At 36.9% G+C, this 25,054-nt stretch overlaps 1 protein-coding gene across 1 annotated transcript; it reads right to left on the bottom strand.

Moving 5' to 3' along the window:
• Window positions 1-1,483: 1,483 nt before the first annotated feature.
• Window positions 1,484-24,848, bottom strand: LOC131675954 (dynein axonemal intermediate chain 3). The gene is made up of 4 exons (XM_058955079.1): window positions 24,286-24,848; window positions 12,547-14,257; window positions 12,294-12,469; window positions 1,484-2,631 (listed from the first exon to the last, which is right to left on the bottom strand). Exons 1-4 carry the CDS (start codon window positions 24,838-24,840, stop codon window positions 1,747-1,749), a joined length of 3,327 nt encoding a protein of 1,108 aa, XP_058811062.1. The 5' UTR covers window positions 24,841-24,848; the 3' UTR covers window positions 1,484-1,746.
• Window positions 24,849-25,054: the final 206 nt, after the last annotated feature.

Consider the following 25,054-nt stretch of genomic DNA (forward strand, 5'->3'; position numbering starts at 1 on the left):
GTCGTATTACGCCATCCAACATCCCAACCGAATACTGAAACAAAATCCGGTGACCGAATACCATGCAAGCAAGTGCTAAATAGGAACAAGTTCTAACCAACCGTAACTGATCTTCTTCAGACTTTCAGGAAATGTAGAACATCTAATTAAATTTGACTTAATAATTATTATTTAATTTATTATAATTTATTAAATATTTTTTTTCTAATCTCGCATTTTTATGTTCACTCTACTTATAGAAATTTGTTATTTACTTTACTGTAATCTTCCAAATTTTCTTCAGCTCCCTTTCCATAATTTTGGCATGCTTACCAATTGCTATCATCATACTAGAATTCATTGGAAATTTCAAGTTGTTTACTTCGTACAAATCCAACATGCTATGGGAGCTGCTGCAGGATGCCGGATCAGTCTAAAAAAAATTTAATCTTGAATATTTTGCAGTTTATTACTCAAGAAGTGATTTGGAGAGTGTCTGTTACACCGAATCTACAAATCACCTGCAAAATTTTTCGCAAGTTTCGACTTTTTGTTCTTTCAAACTTTCTCTAGAATTTTTAACTCGGACTTGACCATTGAAATATTCCTGTCTGTTATGCCATCCAACTCGATGCAAGTTGATTTGCAGAGTAATAATGTGTAAAGTTGACTGACAAAATTAAACCCAGAATGTTGACAAAACTGACACGCAGATTTTTTTTATTTCGATTATAGAGGTTTTAACCTTAAGGTCATTCGCCTCTTCGGGTTAGAAAAATCTCTTATGAGAAATTTCTAATCCTATGTGCGGGTTCGGGAGTCGAACCCAGGTGCGCTGCGTAACACGCATAGATTGTAGTTTTTGTCGTTATCTCTGTTTCGGAATAGAGAAAAATCGTTCCAAAATATCATTCAGTTTGATCGATCATCTCGTCATCAAAATTATAGAAATTACAGATAACATTCTTACATTCATATGTCTCTCCAGAAGCCAAATTCTGGCTACGGGCCTGATTGCTCAACGAATAAATAACTAAATAAACGGATCACACGAATCTATATCGACAGTTTAAATGGTCGGTGTTAAGTCAGACCGGACTAAGTCGCAAAACATCAAAAAATGAGATAATGATAGCAATGGATAGAGAATTTCTTCATCTATATTCGAATTTTGCCAGATTTCAAATATGTAACAATAAACAAGAATTATGGCAGAAATTAATTTCCAATTATAATGTAAAGGATGCTGCGATTCAAACTTTAAACTCGTTTTTCTCGAAATCAATTTATTGTCACTTAGTCCGGTCTGACTTAACACCGACCAAATAGTATACGCAATGTTACATCATATTTTACAAGATAATGGATGTACAAATGCGAATAAAGCCGTATTGTAAGATTGGTCTTAAATATCAGATTGTTGGGAAGAGTAGATCGCTTGTAATTGATTACATTTAGGAAAAAAACAGGGATCTCTATTTTATCTGCATTAATTTTTTTATCCCTTTATTTTATCTGCATTAATGATATGAAAACATTAACTAAGCGTAAATACACACACATATTATATCGAAGTTTATCACTAGCCAAACATTCCAGAAAACACGCTTGATTTTACTGTATCATGCCCCACTAACCAGCCTACATGCTTCGAATGTTAAACCAATGTTCGATGACCGACGAAACGCCAGTCGCTTATTTTAAATAGATGAGTAGAATATTAACACAAAACCGGTAATCACTCATTCTTGTTTGTCACACCTTTTGCTATTCATCATTAACCGGTGTGTTCTTTCGAGGAGATTCGAGTTCCTGTTCTTGTGCCATTTGTTTGCGCAATTCCTCAGGAATGTCATCAATAAAAGTGACTACACGAGCTCGTTGCAACGTGTCAAGGCTCGTGGTGCTTTCTGTTTCACCACGAGTTTCATTGGTTCCTAGTTCTCGTTGCATTTTTTTTCGTTCATAGCTCTCCAAGTGTTCAATGTTGGCTCCTAACTCACGATTGATTATTTCTCTTCTCTGTCTACCTCGTACTAAGATATCAGCAAAACTTGCAGCTGAAGGGAGTTCAAAGCTTTGCAAAACTTGTTTGGCTTCTGTTTCTACACGCTGATAATCCAATATCTCTTCCTTGTATCGATCCATGCTTCCCTTCAGTTGTTCAGCTCTGGTCATTGTAACTTTCTCTATTGGTATGAGCTGTGCCTTGACCTCCTTGTAATCATCTTCGATGCGTGCAAAATCCTCCACGATGGCAACGCGTTTTTCTTCATTGTATTTCCTTCTTTCCTTCTCTGGTCGCATTTGTTTTGCCAGCTGCCCTGGGCTGATGTTTCTTCTTGCCATCATACTGTGTAGTAATCGTTTATAGCTTTTCTGTCTCCATTGCGCTTCTAATCGCTTGGCAAGATCGATCCGCTTTTCCGAATCCATCTTGGCTTTTTTCTTAGCCTCCTCAGCAGCTTGCCGTTTCAGGAACTCAGCATGCTCTTTTTGCTCAATTTCCATACGTTCCGCAAGTTCTTTGGCTTCGCGTTTCGCTTTAGTCTGAGCCTCAATCGATTCGTGGTGTGCTTCGTAATAAGTTTGAATCCATAAGTCTTGCGCGTTCTTGCGAGAAAGTTCGTGTTGAATAAATTTTTTGAACTTCTGTAAATATGTAAAATATATTAGCAAAATGAACTGCGACAATGTACGGAAAGATTGTAAATCATTCACGAGATATCCCTTATTCATCTCCTTAGTAATTATGTCACATTAATTTATTGATTAGCTAGCAATGCATTTAAATAGTTGTCACTATTTTTTCGTGCATCTAAGAAGAGTTTTAGTACAAAAAAGTAACGTGAAAGACGCGCAATACTCGTAGTTGAGCGAAGTAAAAATTCGAATCAAGCGCCCTACACACCAAAAAATAATGAAATTCAAACGACATGTAAATCAATACGAATGTAAACATACAACGATTGAATCAAAAATTTGATTGAAAATTACGTTGAAATCAATTGGAGAATCAAACAGCATACAATTTTACACTTTCATTCGTGTAATATTACATGTCATCCATTTTACAGCACTATTCGAGTAAAAATACATTGAAGTGCATTGGTTTTCCGTTTAAAGAAACTGTAATTTTCAATCCACGTGTAAAATTATAATAAAATTAGATGAAGAAAGCACGACAAGTCGTGTGTATTTGTGGTGGAACTTAATTTTACATTTATATTCATGCTCCAATTATGTGCATGAAAATAAACTTAAAATTACAAAATATTTTTTTCTGTGTACATTTGAGCAAATGCACAGGGTTCAAAAAGTACAATTTTATGCCTTTAATTATAGAACGACCTAACCAAAAGTTGTGTACCGTAAACCGGGGTGACTTTGATCAGCGGGGTGACTTTGATCACTCGAAACTTTTTTCCTAGATCGCTTATTAAACCAGAATAGTCTACCGAATCATTTTAATTTGAATTGATTTTTACTCTAAACTTATAAAATACTGATTTGTTATACTTTTTGAGTATATTGTTCGGTTTTTGGGTACAAAAACTACAAAAAACCGAAATTTCACTTTACCTTATTTTATTTAAATCTCAGATTTGAGCAAAAGTAATAAATTACAAGCGAGTTTTTATTTTCCTTTAGATTGAGATGTACCAACTTTAGTTTTAAGAGTTTGTTTATTTTAAATACATTTTTTGTAAAACTAGTTGGCAATTATTTCAAAATGTTTTAAGCTAAAATTCGCAATATTTTTTTATTGTTCAATATTCCAACGTGTTAGAATGGATGAAACTATTTGTACATCGATAAAGCACTGAAATAAAACAATTTTAGCAGTTTTAAAAGTTTTCAGAATCTTTTATTCTAGTTGGACAAGAATCATAGGAATTTTGGTTACTAGAATTTTACAGTACATTGAAATACTTTGTATAATACTAAATAACATCTATTTAACAATGAGCATCTTTCCAGAATTAGTTTAAACAAACATTTGAATGAAAAGCATTGACATTAATAACTTAATGTGGGTGAACATGCAGGTTATCAAAGTCACCCCGGAATACGAAAACGGACTTCAACCTGAAATCATTTTTGGAAAAATAGCTGTAAGCGGACAATTTTAGGTAAAACCATCCAATCTTATTCTCCATACATCAGTACATGGTTTAAAAATATTAAACTTGAAAAAAAAGTGTTGCGTCTAGAAATATGTAATGATTACTTCGAAAAGTGATCAATGTCACCCCGGTTTACGGTACTCCTCAAAAAGTTGTTGTGGCCATTGTTCAGAAATTCATGTTCCAAATTAAGGTGTAAAGACATATATGATTTTTATTTTCTGGAAGCAGATAGATAGAACTTTCCGTCCTCTGTAATATTGTAGGAAATGCACCTTTACAGAAGACTTCAACTATGTCGCTCTGTTCGCTCAAACGTTAAGTGACGTTTTTCGCGGTAACCTCCTTAAAACCAGTACGTATGCAAGAATTTTAGTAGACTAATATCAACCACTTAATGGCGACTCAGCATTTCCAAGAGCCGGATTGATTGGTCGAGTCCAATAATCATGAAAATAAAATGCCAGAGCTACCTTCTCGAACTTGTCTCACGATCAAAAGATTCGACAATTAGTAGGATCCCCATGTTCTCTCATGCGAGTGAATTGATCAATCCACTTGTAAGTAGGAACACACATCTACCAGCCAGCCATGAAAACATCGGAACTAAAGAGAATGGGTCATACCAGTCGAAGGCGAAGACTACATATTAAGAAGATTGATATCTCTTTCCCTCCCCCATACAAACAAGAGGCGACAGAGGTTGCAGCACCTCTATCGTATGAAGGTAGGAAGTTTAATGTAAAAAGTATATGTGTGTGTGCATCACTATGGGTAGTACCGCCTTAACCTACAAGTGGCGTTGCTGTTACTGTCTCCAGATTCTGGACAGAGTTGCCAGTCTTCTTGATATAAAGTCTTCGGTCGAAGGCAACAGGCCCATTACCAACTCACACAGTTAATGAACCTTGAATTATATATTTAATATACTGCCTATGATCGCAAACCAATCCCATAAAGATAGGAAACGGGATAGAAAACGGGACAAATATCCGGTCATGGGTAGTATATGTGTCAATCCTAGTAACATGACATGACAGTGATAGTAAGTAATTATCTCATTCACTCTTTTAAAGTTCATGATCTGTATCGGAACCTTCTTTACTGCAACTGCAGCTTACAGCTGCTCAGCTCTTCCAGCATTTCGACACCATCGGTCGATCATCTTGAGGGATCGGAATCGCTGTAATCGAGCACGGACTTTCCTTTGGAACTGGTTTTTGAGACGTCGAAGGAGCTCTACTGGGCACATCTGATCTTGCACCAAATGTATATTAGGGTGGCACGAGGATGTATGAAAAAAATTGAATACCGCAGAACCAAGTTAGAATTATTCGTAATTCTTCAACGAACTCCTACGCTAAATCTGAGTCATATCTGTTGGAGCATGTTTTAGCACAAATGATTCAAAGTTTGTATGGAGTTTACTATGAGAAAATAATACATTTTCATTAAATTCATAAATATGCCGCCTGGTGCCCCTGAAAAATATATTGTATGCTACATGCTATAGATTCAGTGAAGTAAAACAACTTCTTCTAAAGACAGTTCATAGCTATGACAACTGGTTCATTAGTTATTGCAAAATTATACTTTCGTTGCTCTGAATGTTATGAAAATAGCGCTGTCTCTGGCTACCCGGCGAGCTGAACCTTCAATCTAGTACACCTTGACGTATTTGTTGTTGTCACCAGTTATACCATTGATGTAAAGCGGAAATATGGTCCAGATGGTATCATCCAAAACATGTGATCTAAAGGACTTGGGATCGAATTGTAACATAATTATTTTTGATTTTTTTTTGTGTACAATAATATACGTTGAGCAAATCAAAATTGAAACGAGACTGAAGCGGGAAAGATTCCCGTTATTTTGAAGCTCAACTGATGTTCACTACATCCCTGTGGGGCTGGAACTTGAACTGCTATAGAGTACTCCGTGAACTGAAGGTAGGTTAATTGAGTAAGTCGGGCAATATCTGTCACTATAAGTCAGTAAGAGTGTATCCGGCTATAAAGCACGATTTTATTTTAACCAAAACCTTTGAACGAATCATCCAGGGATTAAGATTGGAGTAGCATCTAACGTTATAGAATATAACTTTGCTTAAATAAAATAACGCGTTAGAAATAACCGTTATGATCTCCATTATTACTTGTTTTGAAACTAACAATTTTATATACACTTTACAGGCAGCAAAAAAATAAATTAAAATATTAAAATTAAGAATCGAACATGTCCTTCAGATTGTCTATTTTTGACGCTCGCATCTGAACTATAAAACCGCCTATGTTGATAGCTGCTTTATTCAGTTTATGGCTAGCATATCACGGTTGACTTGATTGAAGTATCAGCCAGAGTATCCAGATAAATTCAATTTTCACCAACGATGTAGACACTTAAGCGTTGTATAAAGAATAACTTTTGAACCAGAAGCCGTAGCCTATTGCACTCTTCGGGCAAGTTGTACATGATACTCGTATCTACCGAAATTAGCATAGCATATATTTTTAGAATACATAGGAACGTGTCTATAAAATATTAAATAATGTTGATCGTTTATCCATGTTAAATCACATACAAACTTTAAACCATTTGTGCTAAAATATAGTGCAACCTATCAAATCAACATTTTGCATGGTTGAATGAGATCGTATAGCAAGTAGTTTTAGATAGGTTCCACTGAATTCTAAAATTTGTGCCACCCTAATGTATATGATCCCAGCTTATACTACGTTCACACTACGAGTTAAAACGTGTTTTAACGCTATCTTGATGACGTTTTTCTTGTTGCTATTTGTTATAACATGTTTTAACTCTGTAGTGTTGTCCATTCATCCACTAATACTCATTTTTTACCATGTTTAAATTGCCGCAAGGTTCTACTGTATCGATTTTGTTGGTTATTTTCGGCAAATTTGAGACTGATGATGAGTTATTTCTAGCATAGACCTTGCGGTAGACTTGTGTGCAACGCCCAACTCCTACTTAGCAGAAGGCAAAGGTTTCTTCACATTTCCTATCGATCATGTCCATATGAGCCTGCCTAGTCCTAGTTTTCCGTTCTAAGTTTATTACGGTGTCTTTGTCGAACAACTTTATTCAAAAAAATTTGGCATCCGTAAAATTTCGGGATATGAAAGAATGGACTTTTCCCTTTCATTTAAAAGTAAAATTTAAATATTCTGTCGGGGTGTCTAGAACAACTTTTTATTTTAAAGTTTTTTGATTGAAAACAAGTTTTTTAATGAAATTAATTCGCATTTTTACTACTAATTTGTGCTATAGACATTCAAAAAATACTAAAGGTGAGAATCTAATGAACGATTTCATTGTCTACAACTTCATAGAATGCTATGAATCGATGTAAAATCACCCGAGAAAGTTATTAAATTTTTTTCAGTTTTTAGGTGTGTGCGGGGCCTATGGGTTAAGAAGTCGATTAACAAGGACTTACAAAAAAATGTTGGGTTTAAATGAACAGTAAATTCAGATAAACTTCAATGTATACAAAGTCCCAGTCTCAGCAGAAAAAAATAAATTTTCAGATTCCTCCGGGTCTTGGGCGAAAATGACACATTATGAACAAAGAGGTGTGGAAAGGTGTTTTCCAAATTTATTCGATAATCATATACATTTTCAAGGTGTTGATTAATGTAGTGACGGATTTTATCATGCCTTTTTCATTTCTTTTCTCGCTCTAGGAGATAGCTAATGTAAACCTTCTACCTGATCATATTCTGCCTAATAAAATACAATTGGCTTAAATTCAAAGCTTTATATTTGAATGAACTAAAGTAAACAGTTCGAGTCATTGTAATAAGCGACGGATTTTATTGTAATTTTGGATTGAGAATCCTGTTTGTCCTTATCAACATTAAAAGAAAGATGATTGAAAGAGAAAAAAGCTCTTCGAGTTTTGGATCCATGTTTGTTATCTTTTGGGGTTGATTCATTTTATCAGAATTTATAGGTGCAGAGTTTTGCTTGTCCTCAAATTTTATTTCCAAATCGAACACACTTCACACAATCTTAGAAAAAAGAACAAAACCAAATTTCATAATTCCCTTTAAGAAGAAATTCCGGAGTCGCTAGGGGAGAGAGGGTAACGGTGGATCAGCAGGAACTATGAAACAATCGCAATAAAATCATAATGCATGAACATAATCGTCTCATTCCCTCATATTTCATGGTTTCTAATTCTTTACACGTGTTACTATATTTTGGAAGATTTCTGATAACTCTATCTCTTTTAATGGATATTTGTTTGTTTTATAACAGTCAGAGTAAATTTGCCATAAAAATCATTATTTCATTTTTATGAGTTACCGTTCGCCAGAAAAATGTTTATTCTACTGTTATTTGTAGAAAATTTTATGCTCAACATTTGCCGCGAACAAAGTTTTTTGGTAACTTGTCATTTTTCTGTGCAATTTGACAATCTTCATAAATAGACCCATTGGGTAGCTGTGAAACGATGATATATGGGGAACAGTGAAAATTTCTTGTCTTTGTGATCTATATTAAAATGTGAATGGGTTCCGATTTTCCACGATAAATACATTTCATTAAATGGAAAGTTTGTCAATTTGGGCAAGTTTTGTAGAAATTATCGCCTCTTTCAGGATTGCATATTATATGCATATATGGTGGTCCGATATTACGCGATGATATAGTGATATCTTGCGGAAACAAACAATTTGCGTCTCAAAATAACTTTAATAGGAAGCTTTAGGAACTTTATTCGTCAAAACAAAAGAATGAAATTTGCAAGTAGAATATTTCACTGTAGACGACGTCGTGTTTCATAGTTCCTACCCATGGGGCTCACTGGTACATTTTACCACCGACTGTTGATTACCCAAAAAAAGTTATTTCCCGTGAATTTTACCAGCTGGAAAATATATATGCATTAGTTAACAACAGAGTGAAACTAAGTATCACTTTTAGCTATACAAATAACATGTATTATCATCAAATTAAATCGTATAAAAATGTGTTTCATTGTTACCCCCTCTCCCCTACTCGTTGAACACGGATCACAAAAGAAAACGAACAAGAAAATATCAGGCTTGACCATACATTCAGTAGATTCTCAAAGTAATACTAGTCTGTTTATTGAAGATTTCCCTCATAATATAGGATAATAGCAAAGACAAAACATATCAAGGAGACAGAGTTGCCAGTTCAGTTGATAATCTGGAAACATTAACAGCAAAACGTCTTTCGAATAAAGGTTTATATTTTATATTGAGATCACTATCTTCGTACAATAGATAAAACCTTTATTTCTCATTTATTTCGATTTCTGTTCAATGTACAGCGATTCCCAAAACTTAACAAACTTGAACATAAATCTCATCGAATTATTTTTCTATCATTCATGAAACTGTCAATTAGGATTCTCAATCGAAATAAAATCAAATGACTGAATATCTAATCTAGTTGATCAAATATAAAGTTAAAATTTAGGCCAAATATATCCCACAAGATGCTAACGAGCAAAAAGTTTGATTCAGGATTATATCAAGCATACTCCAGAATAAGTGAAGAAATAAAAAAGAAGAATCAAATATATCTGTGACAGAAAACAACGGTTTCATTTTGCTGCCTTACCCAGCATCTTTCAAAAGGGCTTAATTTCGTTCAAATTTTATCTACTCATCTCTATAACTCCTTGCTTTGCTAGCATTCAGTTTCTTCTGAGCACACTGTTAAAATAAGGCAATCCATTTTTTGCAAATGAAAATGTTTTCCTTCTTTACCAATAGGCCCCGCTCGAATCTAGATAAAAATTTAATAGCTTTCTCTGGCTTCGATAAAAAGTTAATAGCTTTCTCTGGCGATTTTAAATCGCGTTGTAGTTTTCTACAAAGTTGTACACAATGAAATTGTCCATCAGATTCTCACTTTTGGTAATATTTGAATGTCTAAAGTACCTAGGGGCAAAAATATGCAACAGTTTCATTGAAAAACCTAAGTTTTCAAACAAAAAAACTTTAAAATAAAAAGTTGCTCTGGAGTCCCTGACAGAATATTTTAATTTTACTTTCAAATGAAAGGGAAAAGCTCATTCTATCATATGCTGAAGTTTTAGCGATGCCGATTTTTTCGAATAAAATTGTTCTACCAAACACACCGTATTATAACTGATTCTCTCTAGAATACCTACCCGTCTTTCAATTTCATTGCTTTCGTTTTTCTTAGTCTCAAATTTGCCGAAAATAACCAACAAAATCGATACAGTAATACTCATTTTATAATTTTATTTATTTTGATTGCATTAATTTTAATGATTTTCTATATTTTATAATTTTTTTTTTTCGATGATCATTCCATCCCTAGAAATAGGCAACAATATTTGGGTTTTAATAATGTCCAAAGCTATATTGTACATGAACACGAAAAACTTGGTTTAATGTGATAACCACGAATAACGCCACTTCAAATAGTAACGGTCGGAGTAATATAGTTACAACATTGCGCGTCTACGGAAATGCTTCCAGTGAAAATCTAGATTTTATAACTCTATGAAACACGGTTGTCTACTTCTGGACATCCACCCCAATGATCTTAACAACTTTTCTGAAGTATCAAGTCTTACGGATTAGTCGCAATATAATTATAAGCGTGAAGTTCGGATGATACTTAAAAAGCACTCTTTAAAGTTCACATAAAGTTATTAGCATCATTTCAAGCTGCTTAATCTTTAATGGAACTTGAAAACTGCTTAAGCCTCTATTAGAACGTAAAACTCCCTTATATGAACTTTTGGTTGCTTGGGGTGCCATGCAAAGTGAAACCCTTGGCATCACAATCCATTTGCGGATTCTTTGCTTTCTATTTAAAAGGACTCCGCGGTTGACTCCTAGCTTAGAGAACAATCGCGGGACTAGAGCTACGATCCTACTAATACAGAGTTTCCTTTATAGATGAAACTCAACCAGCCTCATACTCTTCAAGCGGCCACACCAGGGCACGATCCACTGCATTAACGAAGACGTAGCACAGCGGCGGATCATCGAAAAAAGTCAGACAAAACCTAAAATGTTGTCTAATTTGGCTGAAAATTACAAGTTAAGCCAATTCCGAGGCACAACTCAGCAACTTTCTGATGTCAAAATTCATATAATGACACTTTCATTTTTCCATACAGTGTCATCGAACCTTTCTTATGGCATGATCCCATTTTTCTGATAGATTTTCCTTTACTGATCAATCAACAAATAACAATTAACAAAATTATACGAAATGAAGAACACTACTATAAATCCATTTTATAATGTGTTGGTTAACTGTAGGTTTCCTAATTATTTTGCACAAAACACCATGCGCCTCCATATCATTGACAAAAATTTTAAACTTCCTTAAACCCGTTTGTGCATCGATGCGCAGAGCAAGACCATAATATTCGAAAAGTACAAGTAATTTCCCATAGAATGTATAATATTTGACTGTTACGAACTGTTTCGCCTGATTGCACAGAATACATTAGTGAAGAAAGTATTTTTGATCAGGCCACCTCACGCATAATTGAACGAAAAAATCATAGTTCTAAGCAATATCAATTTATTCGTTTCCCTACAAAATGAAACAAGTTGTGCTAAAATCGGTCCAAAATCCAGCAACATGCATTTGAAGTGAACATAGAAGTTGTGGTTTCGGAAATGAAAATCATTAAAAAGTTCGGACATAAACTACGTTTAAACTTATGTTAAAAATCGTGTTCTTATTCAATAATCATGAATTTTTTAATATATATCATTAATACAGGACAAAGTTTAGCAAAAACATAAAATATCAATAATTCAGCTTTTTGAGGTTTTGTCCGGCTTCCAGCCACTGTGCGTTGCTCTAACCGGTTCAAATAAATAAGACGAATATGGGGACTGAGATAAATATATGGCTCTTCAACCATATTATTATTCATCTGCTTCTATCAAATCATACAGACAATGATTTTTTAATAAATTTGTTTGAAAACGTTAATATGTCAATATAAAGCCAAGGTTTGAAAGCTAAAGTGTCGGCTCATGTCACTATCAGTATAATTGCTCTTTCGTGAAAGAAAATCGCATACTGCATAAGAGACAGCATTATACTAAATAGCAGAATGAGATAGCTTACCTCAAATGTATTAATCTAGTGTTTTGCTAGTAGTGAAAAGGTTATTAAGAATATAATTACCGATTTTTCATTTGGAACAGGTTCCGAAAAACTGGAAGGAATGGTGAAAATTCGAATGTTACTGTTGTAATCCGCTACAGCCAGAAATTTCTTAGAAGCTGACAGTTTGTGTTGCGACATAAATGTAAGAATATGTCCACCCAAACTTGTTACCAAACATGGCGCATCGATTCTTACTGCAGAATATACAAAATATATGCAATAAAAGTACTGGTTAGTTATAGTAAATAGTATTATCTTTGACTCCACTTACCAACGGTATCCCATATTTCCAGATCACCATTGCTATCTCCGATGAAAAATACAGATGGTCGATTCAAACTCCACTTGCCCGCCGTCACCCTTGCGTTTCTCTTTCGCCAAAAAATGGCCGAAGTGTGGCAAGTTTCACTCCATAGCGCGAGAACGTGTCCACCAATGCTAAGAAATATATCTGGACAGAAGGGATTTCTGTCAATAGAGAGTACTGGCCCATCATGTATAGACGCATATTTCTTCTTTGACTTTAAATTTTCCTCGTTGGTTGTCGCGCCTTGATCGAAGTCGTGTCCCTCCCAGTTGCCATGAGTTATTTCACCCATCACACTACCAATCACCATCTTCATATTATATTCTATCGCTATTGGTTCGGTCTGATGTTCAATTCTGGCACCAATATCCATTTTTCTGTGTTCATGGGATATCGGAATGAATTTGTATTGTGCTTCATCGATTGATACGGAAGTGACTGGAATATCGCATTTAATACGAAATATAGGATAGAATACGTTATCCAAGCACTGATAGGGTGAAATATCGCTATCCGCCACTGTTTTGGAAGTCTGTGCCGCTTTCTTTACAGCTGGAACTGTGAAATCTAAATCCCAGAAGCAGATTGATCCATCCATCGATGCCGTCAATATAAAACGATGCAATTTCTCTGCATGGCCACGAACTTGTCCTGTTGTAGCGCAGTAGTAATTTCGTGGCAACCATTTAATTGCAGTAATTGGCTTTCTGGGTGACTTATCAAGAGCGCTGATGGCAACCGGCTCTACTGTACGATCGATTTCTTCAAAATTTGACCACCCCATTAGTTTCCTGATTTCCTTGCGATAAAGTAGTTGCTTAGGTGACATATCTTCCACCTTTTCGACACGATCTAATTGTCCTTTCAAATCCCAAATAATTAATTGTCCATTGGTGAGACCACCCAGAAGCAAATCACCATCGTAGGGACAGAAAGAAATTGATGTAACCTCACGGTTTGTCCGTAGCTCCAATTTTTGAGTAAGTGTGTCATCGAAACCCCACACTAATACGGGGCATTTTTCAAATACTATCCTGTTGATAGGGTCAACTGAATCGGCATCTCTTTTCTCCAAATCTACGATCGTACAAACCGTTTCGAAATTGTAAGCTGCTACAAAAAGGCCAGATAATTTAGGATGCCAATCGATGGCAGATACATAGCGGTTTCCGCATTTTGAACGATCGGCAAAGCATAGACATTCTTCTACTACAGGTGTTTGATATTTGTGAACTTTCTTCTTTGAAATAAAGGGGTAGTCGTTTTTATACATATCAACTTGATTGAATTCTAGGGTGTTAAGTAATTCTTGAACATAACTGTTAGTCTCCGGTGTTCGTTTGTTACTGTCTATAGCAACAGAAGTTTTGTTTGCGGCCTCTCTTTCCTCTTCGGAAATTTCATATAGGTACTGTGACCATGCGTTCGTTGGAAACGTCGGATCCGTTTGCTGAAGTTGATTGATTTTTGGAAGACCAGTTTGAATAGAAAAATCCACTTGCTTACGTTGAACATTATCGAATCGCTTTTTCCCTGGCACCAGTTCCACGTATCCGTCCCGAACATCCTCTACGAAGCGATGAGAAAATTCATAGTTGCATCGTTTTACCGGAAAAATGCTTTGGGTTTCAAGATTGACTACGTTGCTGCGCTTTACGGGAATGTAACATTGAACCTAAGAAAAACAAAACATGATTCATAAGTCTCAAACAATATCCATTGTCAACGTGTTGTAAAGAGTTTAATGATTCTTATTTTTTGCGGGCTGAAAGGGTTGCAGCTTATAGTTTAGAGGATCTCGGTCCGTCCCGCGAAGCAAAATTGGCAAAATCAGACAAAGTGGCAACTGTCTGCCAATTAAACACCGATCTTTGGGAGGAGGACTAAATTTTGCGCCTGTTTGCCTCGAAGTGTGTTAAATCAAGTCCTCTATTTTGTCTAGCACAATGTATCCTGCTTCTAACAACGCGTGCTAAGTCGTTAGTGTGGCAATTGAAGCTTTGCATTGGTCCCGCTTCTGTCTTCTTGCTGATCTTCTCTTGGGTGTCCTAGGTTTGAAGTGGATCAATCGACTGTAACGTAAATCAGAGAGCGCTGGTAACCGTAATGTCCACGAATACTTATTGCCCTGCAACTATTCTATCAGTTATTATTCCTGCTCTAGTATATATTAATAATTGTTTTGTTTGATAATCAGATTATTTAAAATTTAAAAATATTACAATGTCATAGAGAACAGACATCCAGGTTCAAACAAACAAGTTTAAAATACTTGTTTTGCCAACAAATATTCGCTAGAACACTGCAGTCCCCATACTGGCATATCCCAATATAATTATGACGGTATCTTGGACTTCAATTGTGTGGTCCACTGTCAATTCAGTAAAACTCATGTCCTGCACGGAAATACCACAAAACATCACAATTGTAACTGTCAAAATCCACTCCGAGGGGAAACTCCAAATAAACCTCTAATACGGCATCACCAAATATGAAGTGTGCAATTGAACTAGCTTGCGTGAATATATTCGAACTGGTCTCTGTATCTAAGGAGGGGGGGGGTCTAAGGGTTTCAGCGTGGAAAGAAACCCATATCTTTTTTGCGAATTTTTTTAGAGCTTTGTGTGAAGCGAATTGACCAAAACTTTTGTACATTATAGTGTACCATATCAGTAACATGCTGTAGTTTTTCTATGCAAAAATATCGATAAACGACACAATGACGCAGCTTTTGGTACAAAGTAACATGATTTTCGGTGTTACCTGCTATTCAAATACTACTTAACCGATTTCTTTCAAACTTTGTCTACACATTCTATGTTAAAAATACTGAGCTCCTACGTTTGAGTTTTTGAGATAATTTTTCAATCAAGGCGAAATTTTTCGTTAAAAATAGAAGTTTTTGTTTAAAATGTTGTTAATAGATTGATTTAAAAGTCTAGAAAATCGTTGACGCAGAGTTTGTCTAGACACGTTGAAATCGAAAGCTCTACCAACCTGTTTAAAAATCCTTTATAGACCAGTCATGGCTCCATGCATACTGTAATTAGTGCGTCTGAATAATAATATAAACATCTTGTTGTTGCGTAATGCTCGTCGTGAGACGTTTATATTGATCTGTTCAAAAATTGCTGGGACATCTATACGACCTTGCAAAGTGTCCGCGATGAACAATGCTTTCGCTGTATTCCTTTGAACATACAGGGGCTCCAGTTGAAACAACAAACATCGCTTTTTGCATAGCCAGGTAGTTGGATGTCTAGGGGCAATCTAGGGGGCGCGAAACGTAAAAAGCGACGTTGTACACTTTCAATTCTCTCAACGCCATTATTATAGCTTGGGCTCCACACTTCAGAGCAATATTCTAAGATTGATCGGGATAAAGAGCAGACTGTACTGCTCTTTTGAGACAAAAAACATCCGTAAAGTTTTTGGCTATCCTGAAGATGCATCCCATTGCTCGAGACGCTTTACCATAACTGCGTAGGAGACGTTTTGTATGTCTATTTCTAGTAGACGGTAGTTAAAATAAATCGAATCCTTCTTCCTTAAAAATGATATTACCGAACAGTTATTTGTTGTACCATCACCAACAGACCCCTTGGCCCCAATGGTGGTTACTTAAACTAATTACATTTCAGAATACACATTATTTTACTTTTAATCGAATTCTTTGTCAGGTGAAGTCAAAAGCCGTCATCACACTGTAAACACACGCTGGAGTCCGGTAACAGCACTCTGTGTCCATAGTTGGTTCTCCTGAACGGGACTCGCAGAAGAGAGTTATTGCGCAGAGCTCGAAAGCCAGCTTGAAGATCGAGGTGTCTGAGGATTGTAGGGCAATCCACCCTGGCAGACAGTAAATCCGAGATTAACAGGGCTCGAGCTGTATTAACTGACAACGGTTTTCGTAGCTCGGCAGCTGAAATCTGTCGGAGTGCAAAGCGTATGAACCGGCGTTGGACGGCCTTGATTCTGTCGACGCCGTTCTTGTGTCATCCGCGAAGGACAATCGTGGAGCCTTCAGAATTAAGCGGACCCTACACGAGCAGAAATATTGACAATAAACCAATTATTGATGAATATATTGATCGTGTAAGGACACTATGAAAATATTGATTCTGTAGAATTCAAATAGGATTGACGGATATTTATTATATTTTTATTGACAATATTCTTGTCTCGTGTAGGGTCCGCTTTAGATGTACATCATTAAAGTATATCAGAAACGGTCCCAAGTGGCTTCATTGAGGTATTCCTGATGTAGAATTTAATGTAGGGGCCTGGCAATCTCCTATGACAACCGCTATATCTCGGTCTGTGAGGTAGGATCGAAATCACTGCAAAACACTGTGCTGCTTACAGTGATGATGCAGAAACCTCTAGCAATAGATGCTGGAAAGATGTGAAGAAGTGGAGTAACCAAAACTTCGATGTGCCTTTTCAGAATACCGGAGGGGAACCCGTGAGGTGTCGAATTGAAAGATAACTTAAGTCGAGAAGAAGCTCTGGTAATCATCGTTGCATTGACATCGATAGCACCTAGAGTTTGGGCAACAAGTGGAGCTCTGATAGCAGCGAGTTCGGTTTGCTCAATAGTTAATGCCTCGTCTGTGAACATATTCGTTCAGATTCCTTGCGCTGCTCGTTCACATATGTCCAAAAACGTTTTGACATGACGCTGAATATTTTGTTGATATCGATAGAAACAGTGTTGACTTGCTCGTTTGTATGCGTGGTTGAGACTGACGTAATAGTCTCTGAGTACTTCTACGATACTTGGTAAACCTCCGAATGGCAGCTCTCTTGATAGACTTTAGCAGTCGCAGTGTACTCGTTTTCCTTGGAGGGCCGGTTTCTCGATGGTGAACTTTCTTCGGATCGTGCCTGTCAATAACGTAACAAGAACGTTGAAAAAAGGTTGAACTGCGGATTTGACATCTTCGGTGGAAAAAAAGGTCTGCGATACTGCGATGGTCGGCTTTAATGAAATTGTAGGTGACAGAAAGCGGTGAAATATCGAAATCATACACCACACACACTGCTATCAATATTGGCGTTCAATAAAGGATTATCTATCGCTGGTTTTACTAAAGTAGAGGGGGCCATCACTATTGATGTGGCGGAGACATGATCGCTGGCAAAACGATAATCGAGATAGCGGCTATTCTCATTGGCAATAGAATTGATTTGTAGTAACGTGGCTATGCTATAGCTTTCAAGTAGCTTGACTGCCCCTGAGTGGAGAATAGAATGGTCCGAATAAGGATAAAGAAATCAGTTGGGAAGATTTACATGAAATACTAGGGGGATTTAAATCTCCTGGTACCATGATCTCATCAACTGCGTTAGGTTTGCGGAAGACCCCTCATCCCATATGCACCACAAGACCGCGACGGCTACTGGTCACTGGCAGGAAGGGCTCGACTGTGATGGGGGGGACTAAGGGCTTCCTCACGACTGGCGTCAAGTGTGCGTTCCAGTGACCGAAGAAGCGAGATTACGTGGGATGTATACAATACAGCTGGACTAGGTACCTTACCTAAACAGCTGCGGTTCGCTGGCAGGAAGAACGGTATCTGGTGCTGATACGATGCGATTTACGGAAAACTGGTATAGAGGAACATTCCAGCGCTTGCATTACTCATAATGAATGGATACTTACCGCAGTGGGATGTTTGGAAGACCCTTTCTCCACTCCCGCACACAGGACCGGGAGGACTGGTAAACATTGGCTGCAGTAGCTGGACTGTGGCGGGGGTCGAGGGTTTGCATAATACAAGCAGCGGTACATCCCGGTATCCCATTAACGAAATCTATCCTGCTTTGGCTGGACCAAATTGAATTCACGAACCAGTACTCCAGTGAACCAAGTATACGCTTTGAGTGCAGTGTGCTTTAGTTCGCTTGGAAGCTCAACTCGGAACGAGACGAAAATTGAGTTTCGTGAGATCGGTATATTTTTTGACCAACAAAATTGCTATGGGTGTGTCGCTTATTCCGAGGCATTCTTGTAGCATATCAACAATCTCCTCCACTGTATGGCTCGGGTCGAGGCGGCTCAGATAAACCCAGAACTGATCCAGTCATCAGAAACTGTTCTGATTTCTCGCTGAATAGCTCTAGTACCACAGACAGCTGCGGAATCAGCGCGAATTTTTGCTTTATTATCGCGACTTCGTTTTGGAGTGGGCTGGTCCACCGGGAATCGCTTGACAAACAGCCCTCTTTGAGCTACAGAGCCAGAATTAGCCGGAAAGTGAGTCTCAATGCGGCTCGAAAGATTTGAGACTACCGCGTTTAGATTGTCTACTGTCTCACATAACTTTTTTGTGTCCACGATAGGACCAGTGAAATCGGATTGCTGCACCCATGTGTTGAAACGGTAAACACAATCATCACACAGCCAGTACAGGTTCTTGTTGAAACTTAATTTAGTGTGGATAGCTGCATACCAGGAATACAAGGCGATGGAAAACTGAATCACTACGGCCTCGGCATGTAATTCTCTCAAACACATTAATGGAAGAATCGCATGACTTGCAACTGGTACTCATGGTTGCTTTCAATCCGCCCTATGTTCGACTTTTTCGATCTCGTCTCGACTAATTCGGAAAGCAACTGTCTTCAATTTCAACGGGAGTAAGATAAGTATTTCACACAATTAAAAACACTTTGAGGCCCAGAAAACTCACAAGTGTAGTACGTCAGTTTACACTCACAAAAACTTACTTAATATAAATGACGACGGCGGCAAACCCAAAATAGTATACGGTACCATGAGTGGCAACGTGTTCGCCAATAAGCGGGAAACTAGCGAATGAGGGCAATTTTCGATCCATTCTAAAGCCTGTCTTGTGATATGTCAAACTCTATGATTTTTCCAAACACTGGATTACATTTTAAAGGCTTCTTTGTCGGATTGATCGCATCCCCGGAAACTCCAAGAGCCTGGTCCTACCGGGAAGAAGGTCAAACCCGCCTTGCGACATGTCAAATTTCATGATTTTGAAACATAAGTGAACTGGAGTCCTTTGCAGGTTTGCTGGTCGAATTGGCCATACCCCGCGGTACTCCAGGAGCCAGGTTCCATCGGTAAGGAGGACAAGGGCCTATTTTAAAACCAATCTTGCGACATGTTAAACTTCATGAGTTTGCGAAACGAGTGCACTGAATTACATTTTGAAGGCTTTTTAGTCGAATTAGCCACACCCTCCAGGGTATTCCCGGAACCATGTTACACCGAAAAATAAGGTGTTTACAACACACGATGCAGAACATGCTTCGTAAAACGAGGCTAATTAAAAAAAATATATGCCGCCCAAAAAACTACATCGGTGAGTTTTTATATAACGATATTTTTAAAGCCCGATTCCTTCTCCCATACAAACGAGCAGGAAGGTAGAAAGCTTATTGTAAAAGTGTATATGTGTGTGCGCATCACTATGGGAAGTACCACTTTTACCCGCAAGTGGCGTTGCTGTTACTGTCTCCAGATTATGCACAGAGTTGCCAGTCTTCTTGATATACAATCTTCGCTAAGTGTCAATATTTGATATTTTTCCGGATACGTGCATCCAAATATCTAATTGTTAAATCGACAAATATGATTTCGGCTAACATCGTAATTTTGAGGTGTACCAGATCAAGCCTAGGTAACGTACATATTTTATATGTATTTCGGGTCCTGACTTGCAGACCTTCAGTGGGACTTTTCGGATTCCGACTTACTCGATTGAAGTGAGTTTTACTAATGAATCTATATTTTTGAAGAAGAACCGGCGAGGGTTCAATTGTGATTTCGTTTCCAAACACCTGACATGCATACTTAAATTCAAATCGCCTTAAAAGAAAAACATAAGTTATTGGTGTTGCGTTGTTTATACAACTCAAAAATACTGCATGTGCGTTAAGAATGCGCACCAAGGAAGGAAGTTATGATTTATTGTTATGGTTGCTTGTAAAGTCAGCAACTCGGATGGTCTTGGAATGTGTTACAGGCACTCGGACCAATGTTCGAGTGTTGGCTGTTTTATAATGACTTAAATGATGTCATGGGTAATCCAGAAGGGATGAACATGACGTTTGCAATATGAGGAGATTAACATAGCATAGGGTATGCTACACGCAGAGTCTAAAATTCTCATACCTATTCAATGAACGACGAAATTCAGAGAATTCATCTTCGTCCTTTCCTTGCCTCTTTCGTCGCTAAATGCATGAAGAAATAAAACAATAAAGGCGATGTTCCCTCCTCTCTCGATTCTACGAAAACGAGTAGCAGCAGCAGCGACTTTCGTTTTCCTATGACAATCCGAAATTTCAAATTCGTTTTGATGCATGCTCAGTAATTTGCGATTCTCATTCATTAAATGAAATTAATGCAATGTGCATCTAATAATGCAACTAGAACATAGTTAAAATGAGAAATATGCACACCGATCAGGATTCCGTTTTACAATACCATCATTAGTTCGCAAATCTACAGAATCGAGCATCGACAACTAAATATCATTACTAGTGTATTTTCGTTTCCCCAGCAGTAAGCTCAATAAGGCAATCCATTAGACGTTTGTTTGACAATTCAGCGGTGTGTTCTTTCAACAAGTATACTACTGCGAACAGAAAAACTCGTCCGACAAACAACTTTGTTAGTCCGATTCGTTTGATGTTGGATCGAATCAACGATATTGTCGGACGTCGCACCCCTCGGAGTAACGTCAGAATAAGTAAAGAAGAAATAATCAGCTGATCAGAAACGTCTCATGGATAGCTTAATATCGAAGTTACCAATATCATTCTGAATCTCAAAGCGAAAACGAGCGTGCTGAGAGAATAATGAAAACGCTCTGCTACATGCTTGCTTTGTCCTAGCCCGTTGTCTCAATTTCGATTTCGCAAAGTGCTAGTGGTATGGAAAGAAGCTTCGTTCTTTCGTCAGTTTCGCCTGATTTTGGCAAATGAAAAAAACATTTTGCGACTCTGGCTACATGTAATATTATCGTGTTTTCTATTGAAACCCTTGCAAACTGATTTTCTCCTCGGAGAGAACAATAGTGTAGCTCTACAAATCAGCGTTAGAGCTTAAATTGTTACCTAAGATATACTGCCCATATGTGCAAAAGAATCCCATAATGAAAAACAGCAAGCCGAGAAAAACGCTGTTCAAGATTTACATTTTTCATTAAGCCTCATGGATGGGACAATCATGTTTTTGTATTTTTTTCGATATTTTCTGAACAAACCTGGTAATCTTATGTGTGCATTATGATTCAGTGGTGATGCTGAATACAATCCAACAGATATCTCATTTTCGACAAAAATCCATATGGGACTCTTATGCTTATATGGGCAGTATACTCTTCGAAAGTTGGAAAATAATGTGCTAAAAGAGAATTAAAGTGTCTATTAAAATTGCTCATAACTCGCCTTTTTTGAAAAGGTTCAATAAACAAAATTTGGGATTTTCGTTATATTTCATATTCAGGATCTCTATTCGAAGTATTATCACCTGTAAAAACCCAAATGCCATAAAAATATATTTGAAAAGCATATCGCTATATTGAGTAAACGGCCAATATTAGTTTCATAGCGATAATCCGTTCTCCGTTTACTCGAGGAAACGGCCAATTTTGGTTTTTTGACTCTTTACTTTTCCGTTTGAAAATGACTTAAACACAATCAAACATAATTTCTAAAAATCGAGTGCTTTATTGTAGAACAGAAGAAAGTATTTTTCTTAGCATTCTCTTTTTAAAAATCTCAAATTATCGAAGAAATATGCAAAATATAAAAACGACAATGCATTCAAATACCCAGCTAATTGAATTAACGCTTAAAACACATTGAGTATGTCCATAACTCTTTTTGAGACGTAAAAAAAATAAGTTTAGTAAAAGGCCAATAAGTAATTTAACGCAAAGGGCTAAAAGGAAACGGCCAAAAAGCCAAACGATTGAAGTAAAAGGCCAATAAACTTTTTGATCGAAATCTATCGAGTTTAATATCCAGTAAGCAATGTATGCTTGTCAAATACGTAAAAAACATACAAGGTGTAAATTGCTCCAATATCTTGATTGATAATAGAATTCGGACAAATCAGTAGAACTAGAACTTTTCTCAATCCTGTTCGTCTAATTCAATAATACTTTAATCAAATGCGCGTGAAATTATGCTATGAACATTTTAAATGTGTTCAGCATACCTTCTAAAACATAAAAACATACATAATAGCCAAAAGCCAAAAAACATTTGAAGTTTGGCAAAGGGCCAAAAGTAAACGTCCAATGTGAACGGCCTTTACAGTGAAAGTAAAGGGCCAATAATCTTTTTTGAGCAAAGATCCGCTCAAATCAAGTAAAATCTCCAGAAATTAATGCATGTTATCAAAATATAGATCCAACTACAACGAATGTGTGCATTGTTTTGACAAAATTCGCCAACGTTTTCAAATAGCAGATTGAAATATATTAGCAAAATTTCAAACCCATTTTACTCGAGACAGTCATTTTGTTTATTGGCCCTTTTCAAAAAAAAGGCAAGGTCAATTCTATTTCTAAATGGCAAAGTTCATACAGGTTTTTTCATGAGATCTTCATAATATAATTTAAGACTTCATCGAATTGGGGAAAGCAATGATAAAACCAGAAGCACAGAGAATAGACATCAATGTTTGAACAAATAAGTTTATAATACTTGTGTTAACATTCGAACGAATACCCATTGAAAGAGTGACGTTAGTAAGTAGTGACTGTGCTATACGCAGAAGAATCAGGCCTTTTTGAAACAACAAAACGTTTAGTTGAAGTTCAAACTTGACGAAAGATTGTTTTAAACCGAAATCAGCGTTTCTCGAAAGCACGTAATTGGTTTAGTCCAACCAATACTTCTGTTTGCATTTTAAGCAGAAGCAATGTAGAAACAAAATAAAATTTGTTAGATCAAAATGATCCCTTGGTTGAAAAGCAACAGAATCTATGATTTTCAATTAAATTTGAGTTGTTCTCTCATTGGGTTAATACTAAAGATTTTTTTGACGTTTCAAACGACATATTAGTTGAAACTATTGAAAAACCAACAAATGAATCTGTTGGTAATTTCAAGCAATAGTATTGATTGAATTAAACCTGAATCTTGTTTATCACTATATCAAACAGGAAAATTGTTGATTTAAACCAAAATTTATTTATTCTTACTGATTTTTTTCTGCGCGTAGCATACCTATTTCAACTTGAGATTTACATGGCGGCGATTTTGAATTCTCTATTGGGGTTTTCGATTGATTGACACCGGTGTAGTGGAGTGCACTGGTTTTGCACTTTCTAGCAGAAGTGTCAATGGAATAGTTTTCTGCACTTCTGCTAGAAAGTGCAAAAACGGTGCAGTTTCAGTGCACTCCACTACATTGGTGTCAATCAATCGAAAATCCTATATGTGATTAGCTATCATTTCCGTCAAAAACGCCCACTAAACAAAATGGCAACGGTGGCAAACTTGGTGACGATATTCCAATTACCTCTGAACGGGAAGTAAAGTTTTACTCGACTTTTAAGCTTAAGATGAATGTTTGTTCTCTGTTGCAAAGGACTCATCCATTTTTTGTAAAAACTACTGTAATGCATGAATAAAACCCCCTCAGAATGTGAATTGTTACTTGTAAACTTTAATAGCCCCAGAAACAAGAACCGGTATTTTTATCTGTACCTTTTCATGGCTGCCATTGTCCATCCACTTTTTTGGGCGTTTTTTCATAACACCACGTGCCTTGTGTCTTTCGAGCATTTCAATTCGCTTAATGAGTTCAGCAGCTTCCTTCGTTTCACGGTCATCGACAAATATAACAAAGACGTCATCTTCTGTTGACAGCTGTGGTGAATATCCTATAAGAATCAACTTTCCTGATTCCATTTCTTTCAGTTTTTCCTTCAACAATTGCTGTTCCGTTGTTTTATCTGGAACATGATCTTCGAGAACTTCCTTTTTTATCTGCATCCACGGATGTTCTACGCTAATCGTCTGACCAATTTCCATCCCGATTTCAGCTTGCAGGTCTGGACTGATAACCAAACGGGTTGAATTTGGAAAGCTGATCAACCGTTGACGTGCCTCTTCCTCCTTGAAACCAAAGATCATCGAAATTTCTTCGTCTTCTGACGAATCGAATTCAAAATTTTCTTCCGTCCTATCGGAAATATCCGACTTTCCATCGTCTAATCCAGAGGTCGACTTTAAGCGACTTGTTTGTGTGGTGTTGCTCATTTTCTTTCCTAAAGATAAACCTTGTCCTATAAATGTTTGGTTCAATTATTTTATTTCAAATATTCTGCAAATCGTTGCTAGGACGCCCACTGCGTGCAGTTCATATATCAGCACACGCAACGCGCAGATGCAACACGTGGGTAACGCATGTCCTTCAGAAAGTGTTTTTTATTTAGAGTTTCTAAAGGGTCGATGTTTGACGTATAGCGGACCC

The sequence above is a fragment of the Topomyia yanbarensis genome, chromosome 1 (assembly GCF_030247195.1).
Source record: "Topomyia yanbarensis strain Yona2022 chromosome 1, ASM3024719v1, whole genome shotgun sequence".
Classification (NCBI taxonomy): Eukaryota; Metazoa; Arthropoda; class Insecta; order Diptera; family Culicidae; genus Topomyia; species Topomyia yanbarensis.

Excerpts from the sequence above, each read along its gene's own strand:
- LOC131675954 (XM_058955079.1), bottom strand. The coding sequence starts at position 24,840 with ATGAGCAACACCACACAAACAAGTCGCTTAAAGTCGACCTCTGGATTA. Across the intron at positions 12,470-12,546 it reads GGAAATATGGGATACCGTTG|TAAGAATCGATGCGCCATGT; the intron begins GTAAGTGGAGTC and ends TATATTCTGCAG. Across the intron at positions 2,632-12,293 it reads CTGTTCCAAATGAAAAATCG|AAGTTCAAAAAATTTATTCA; the intron begins GTAATTATATTC and ends ACATATTTACAG.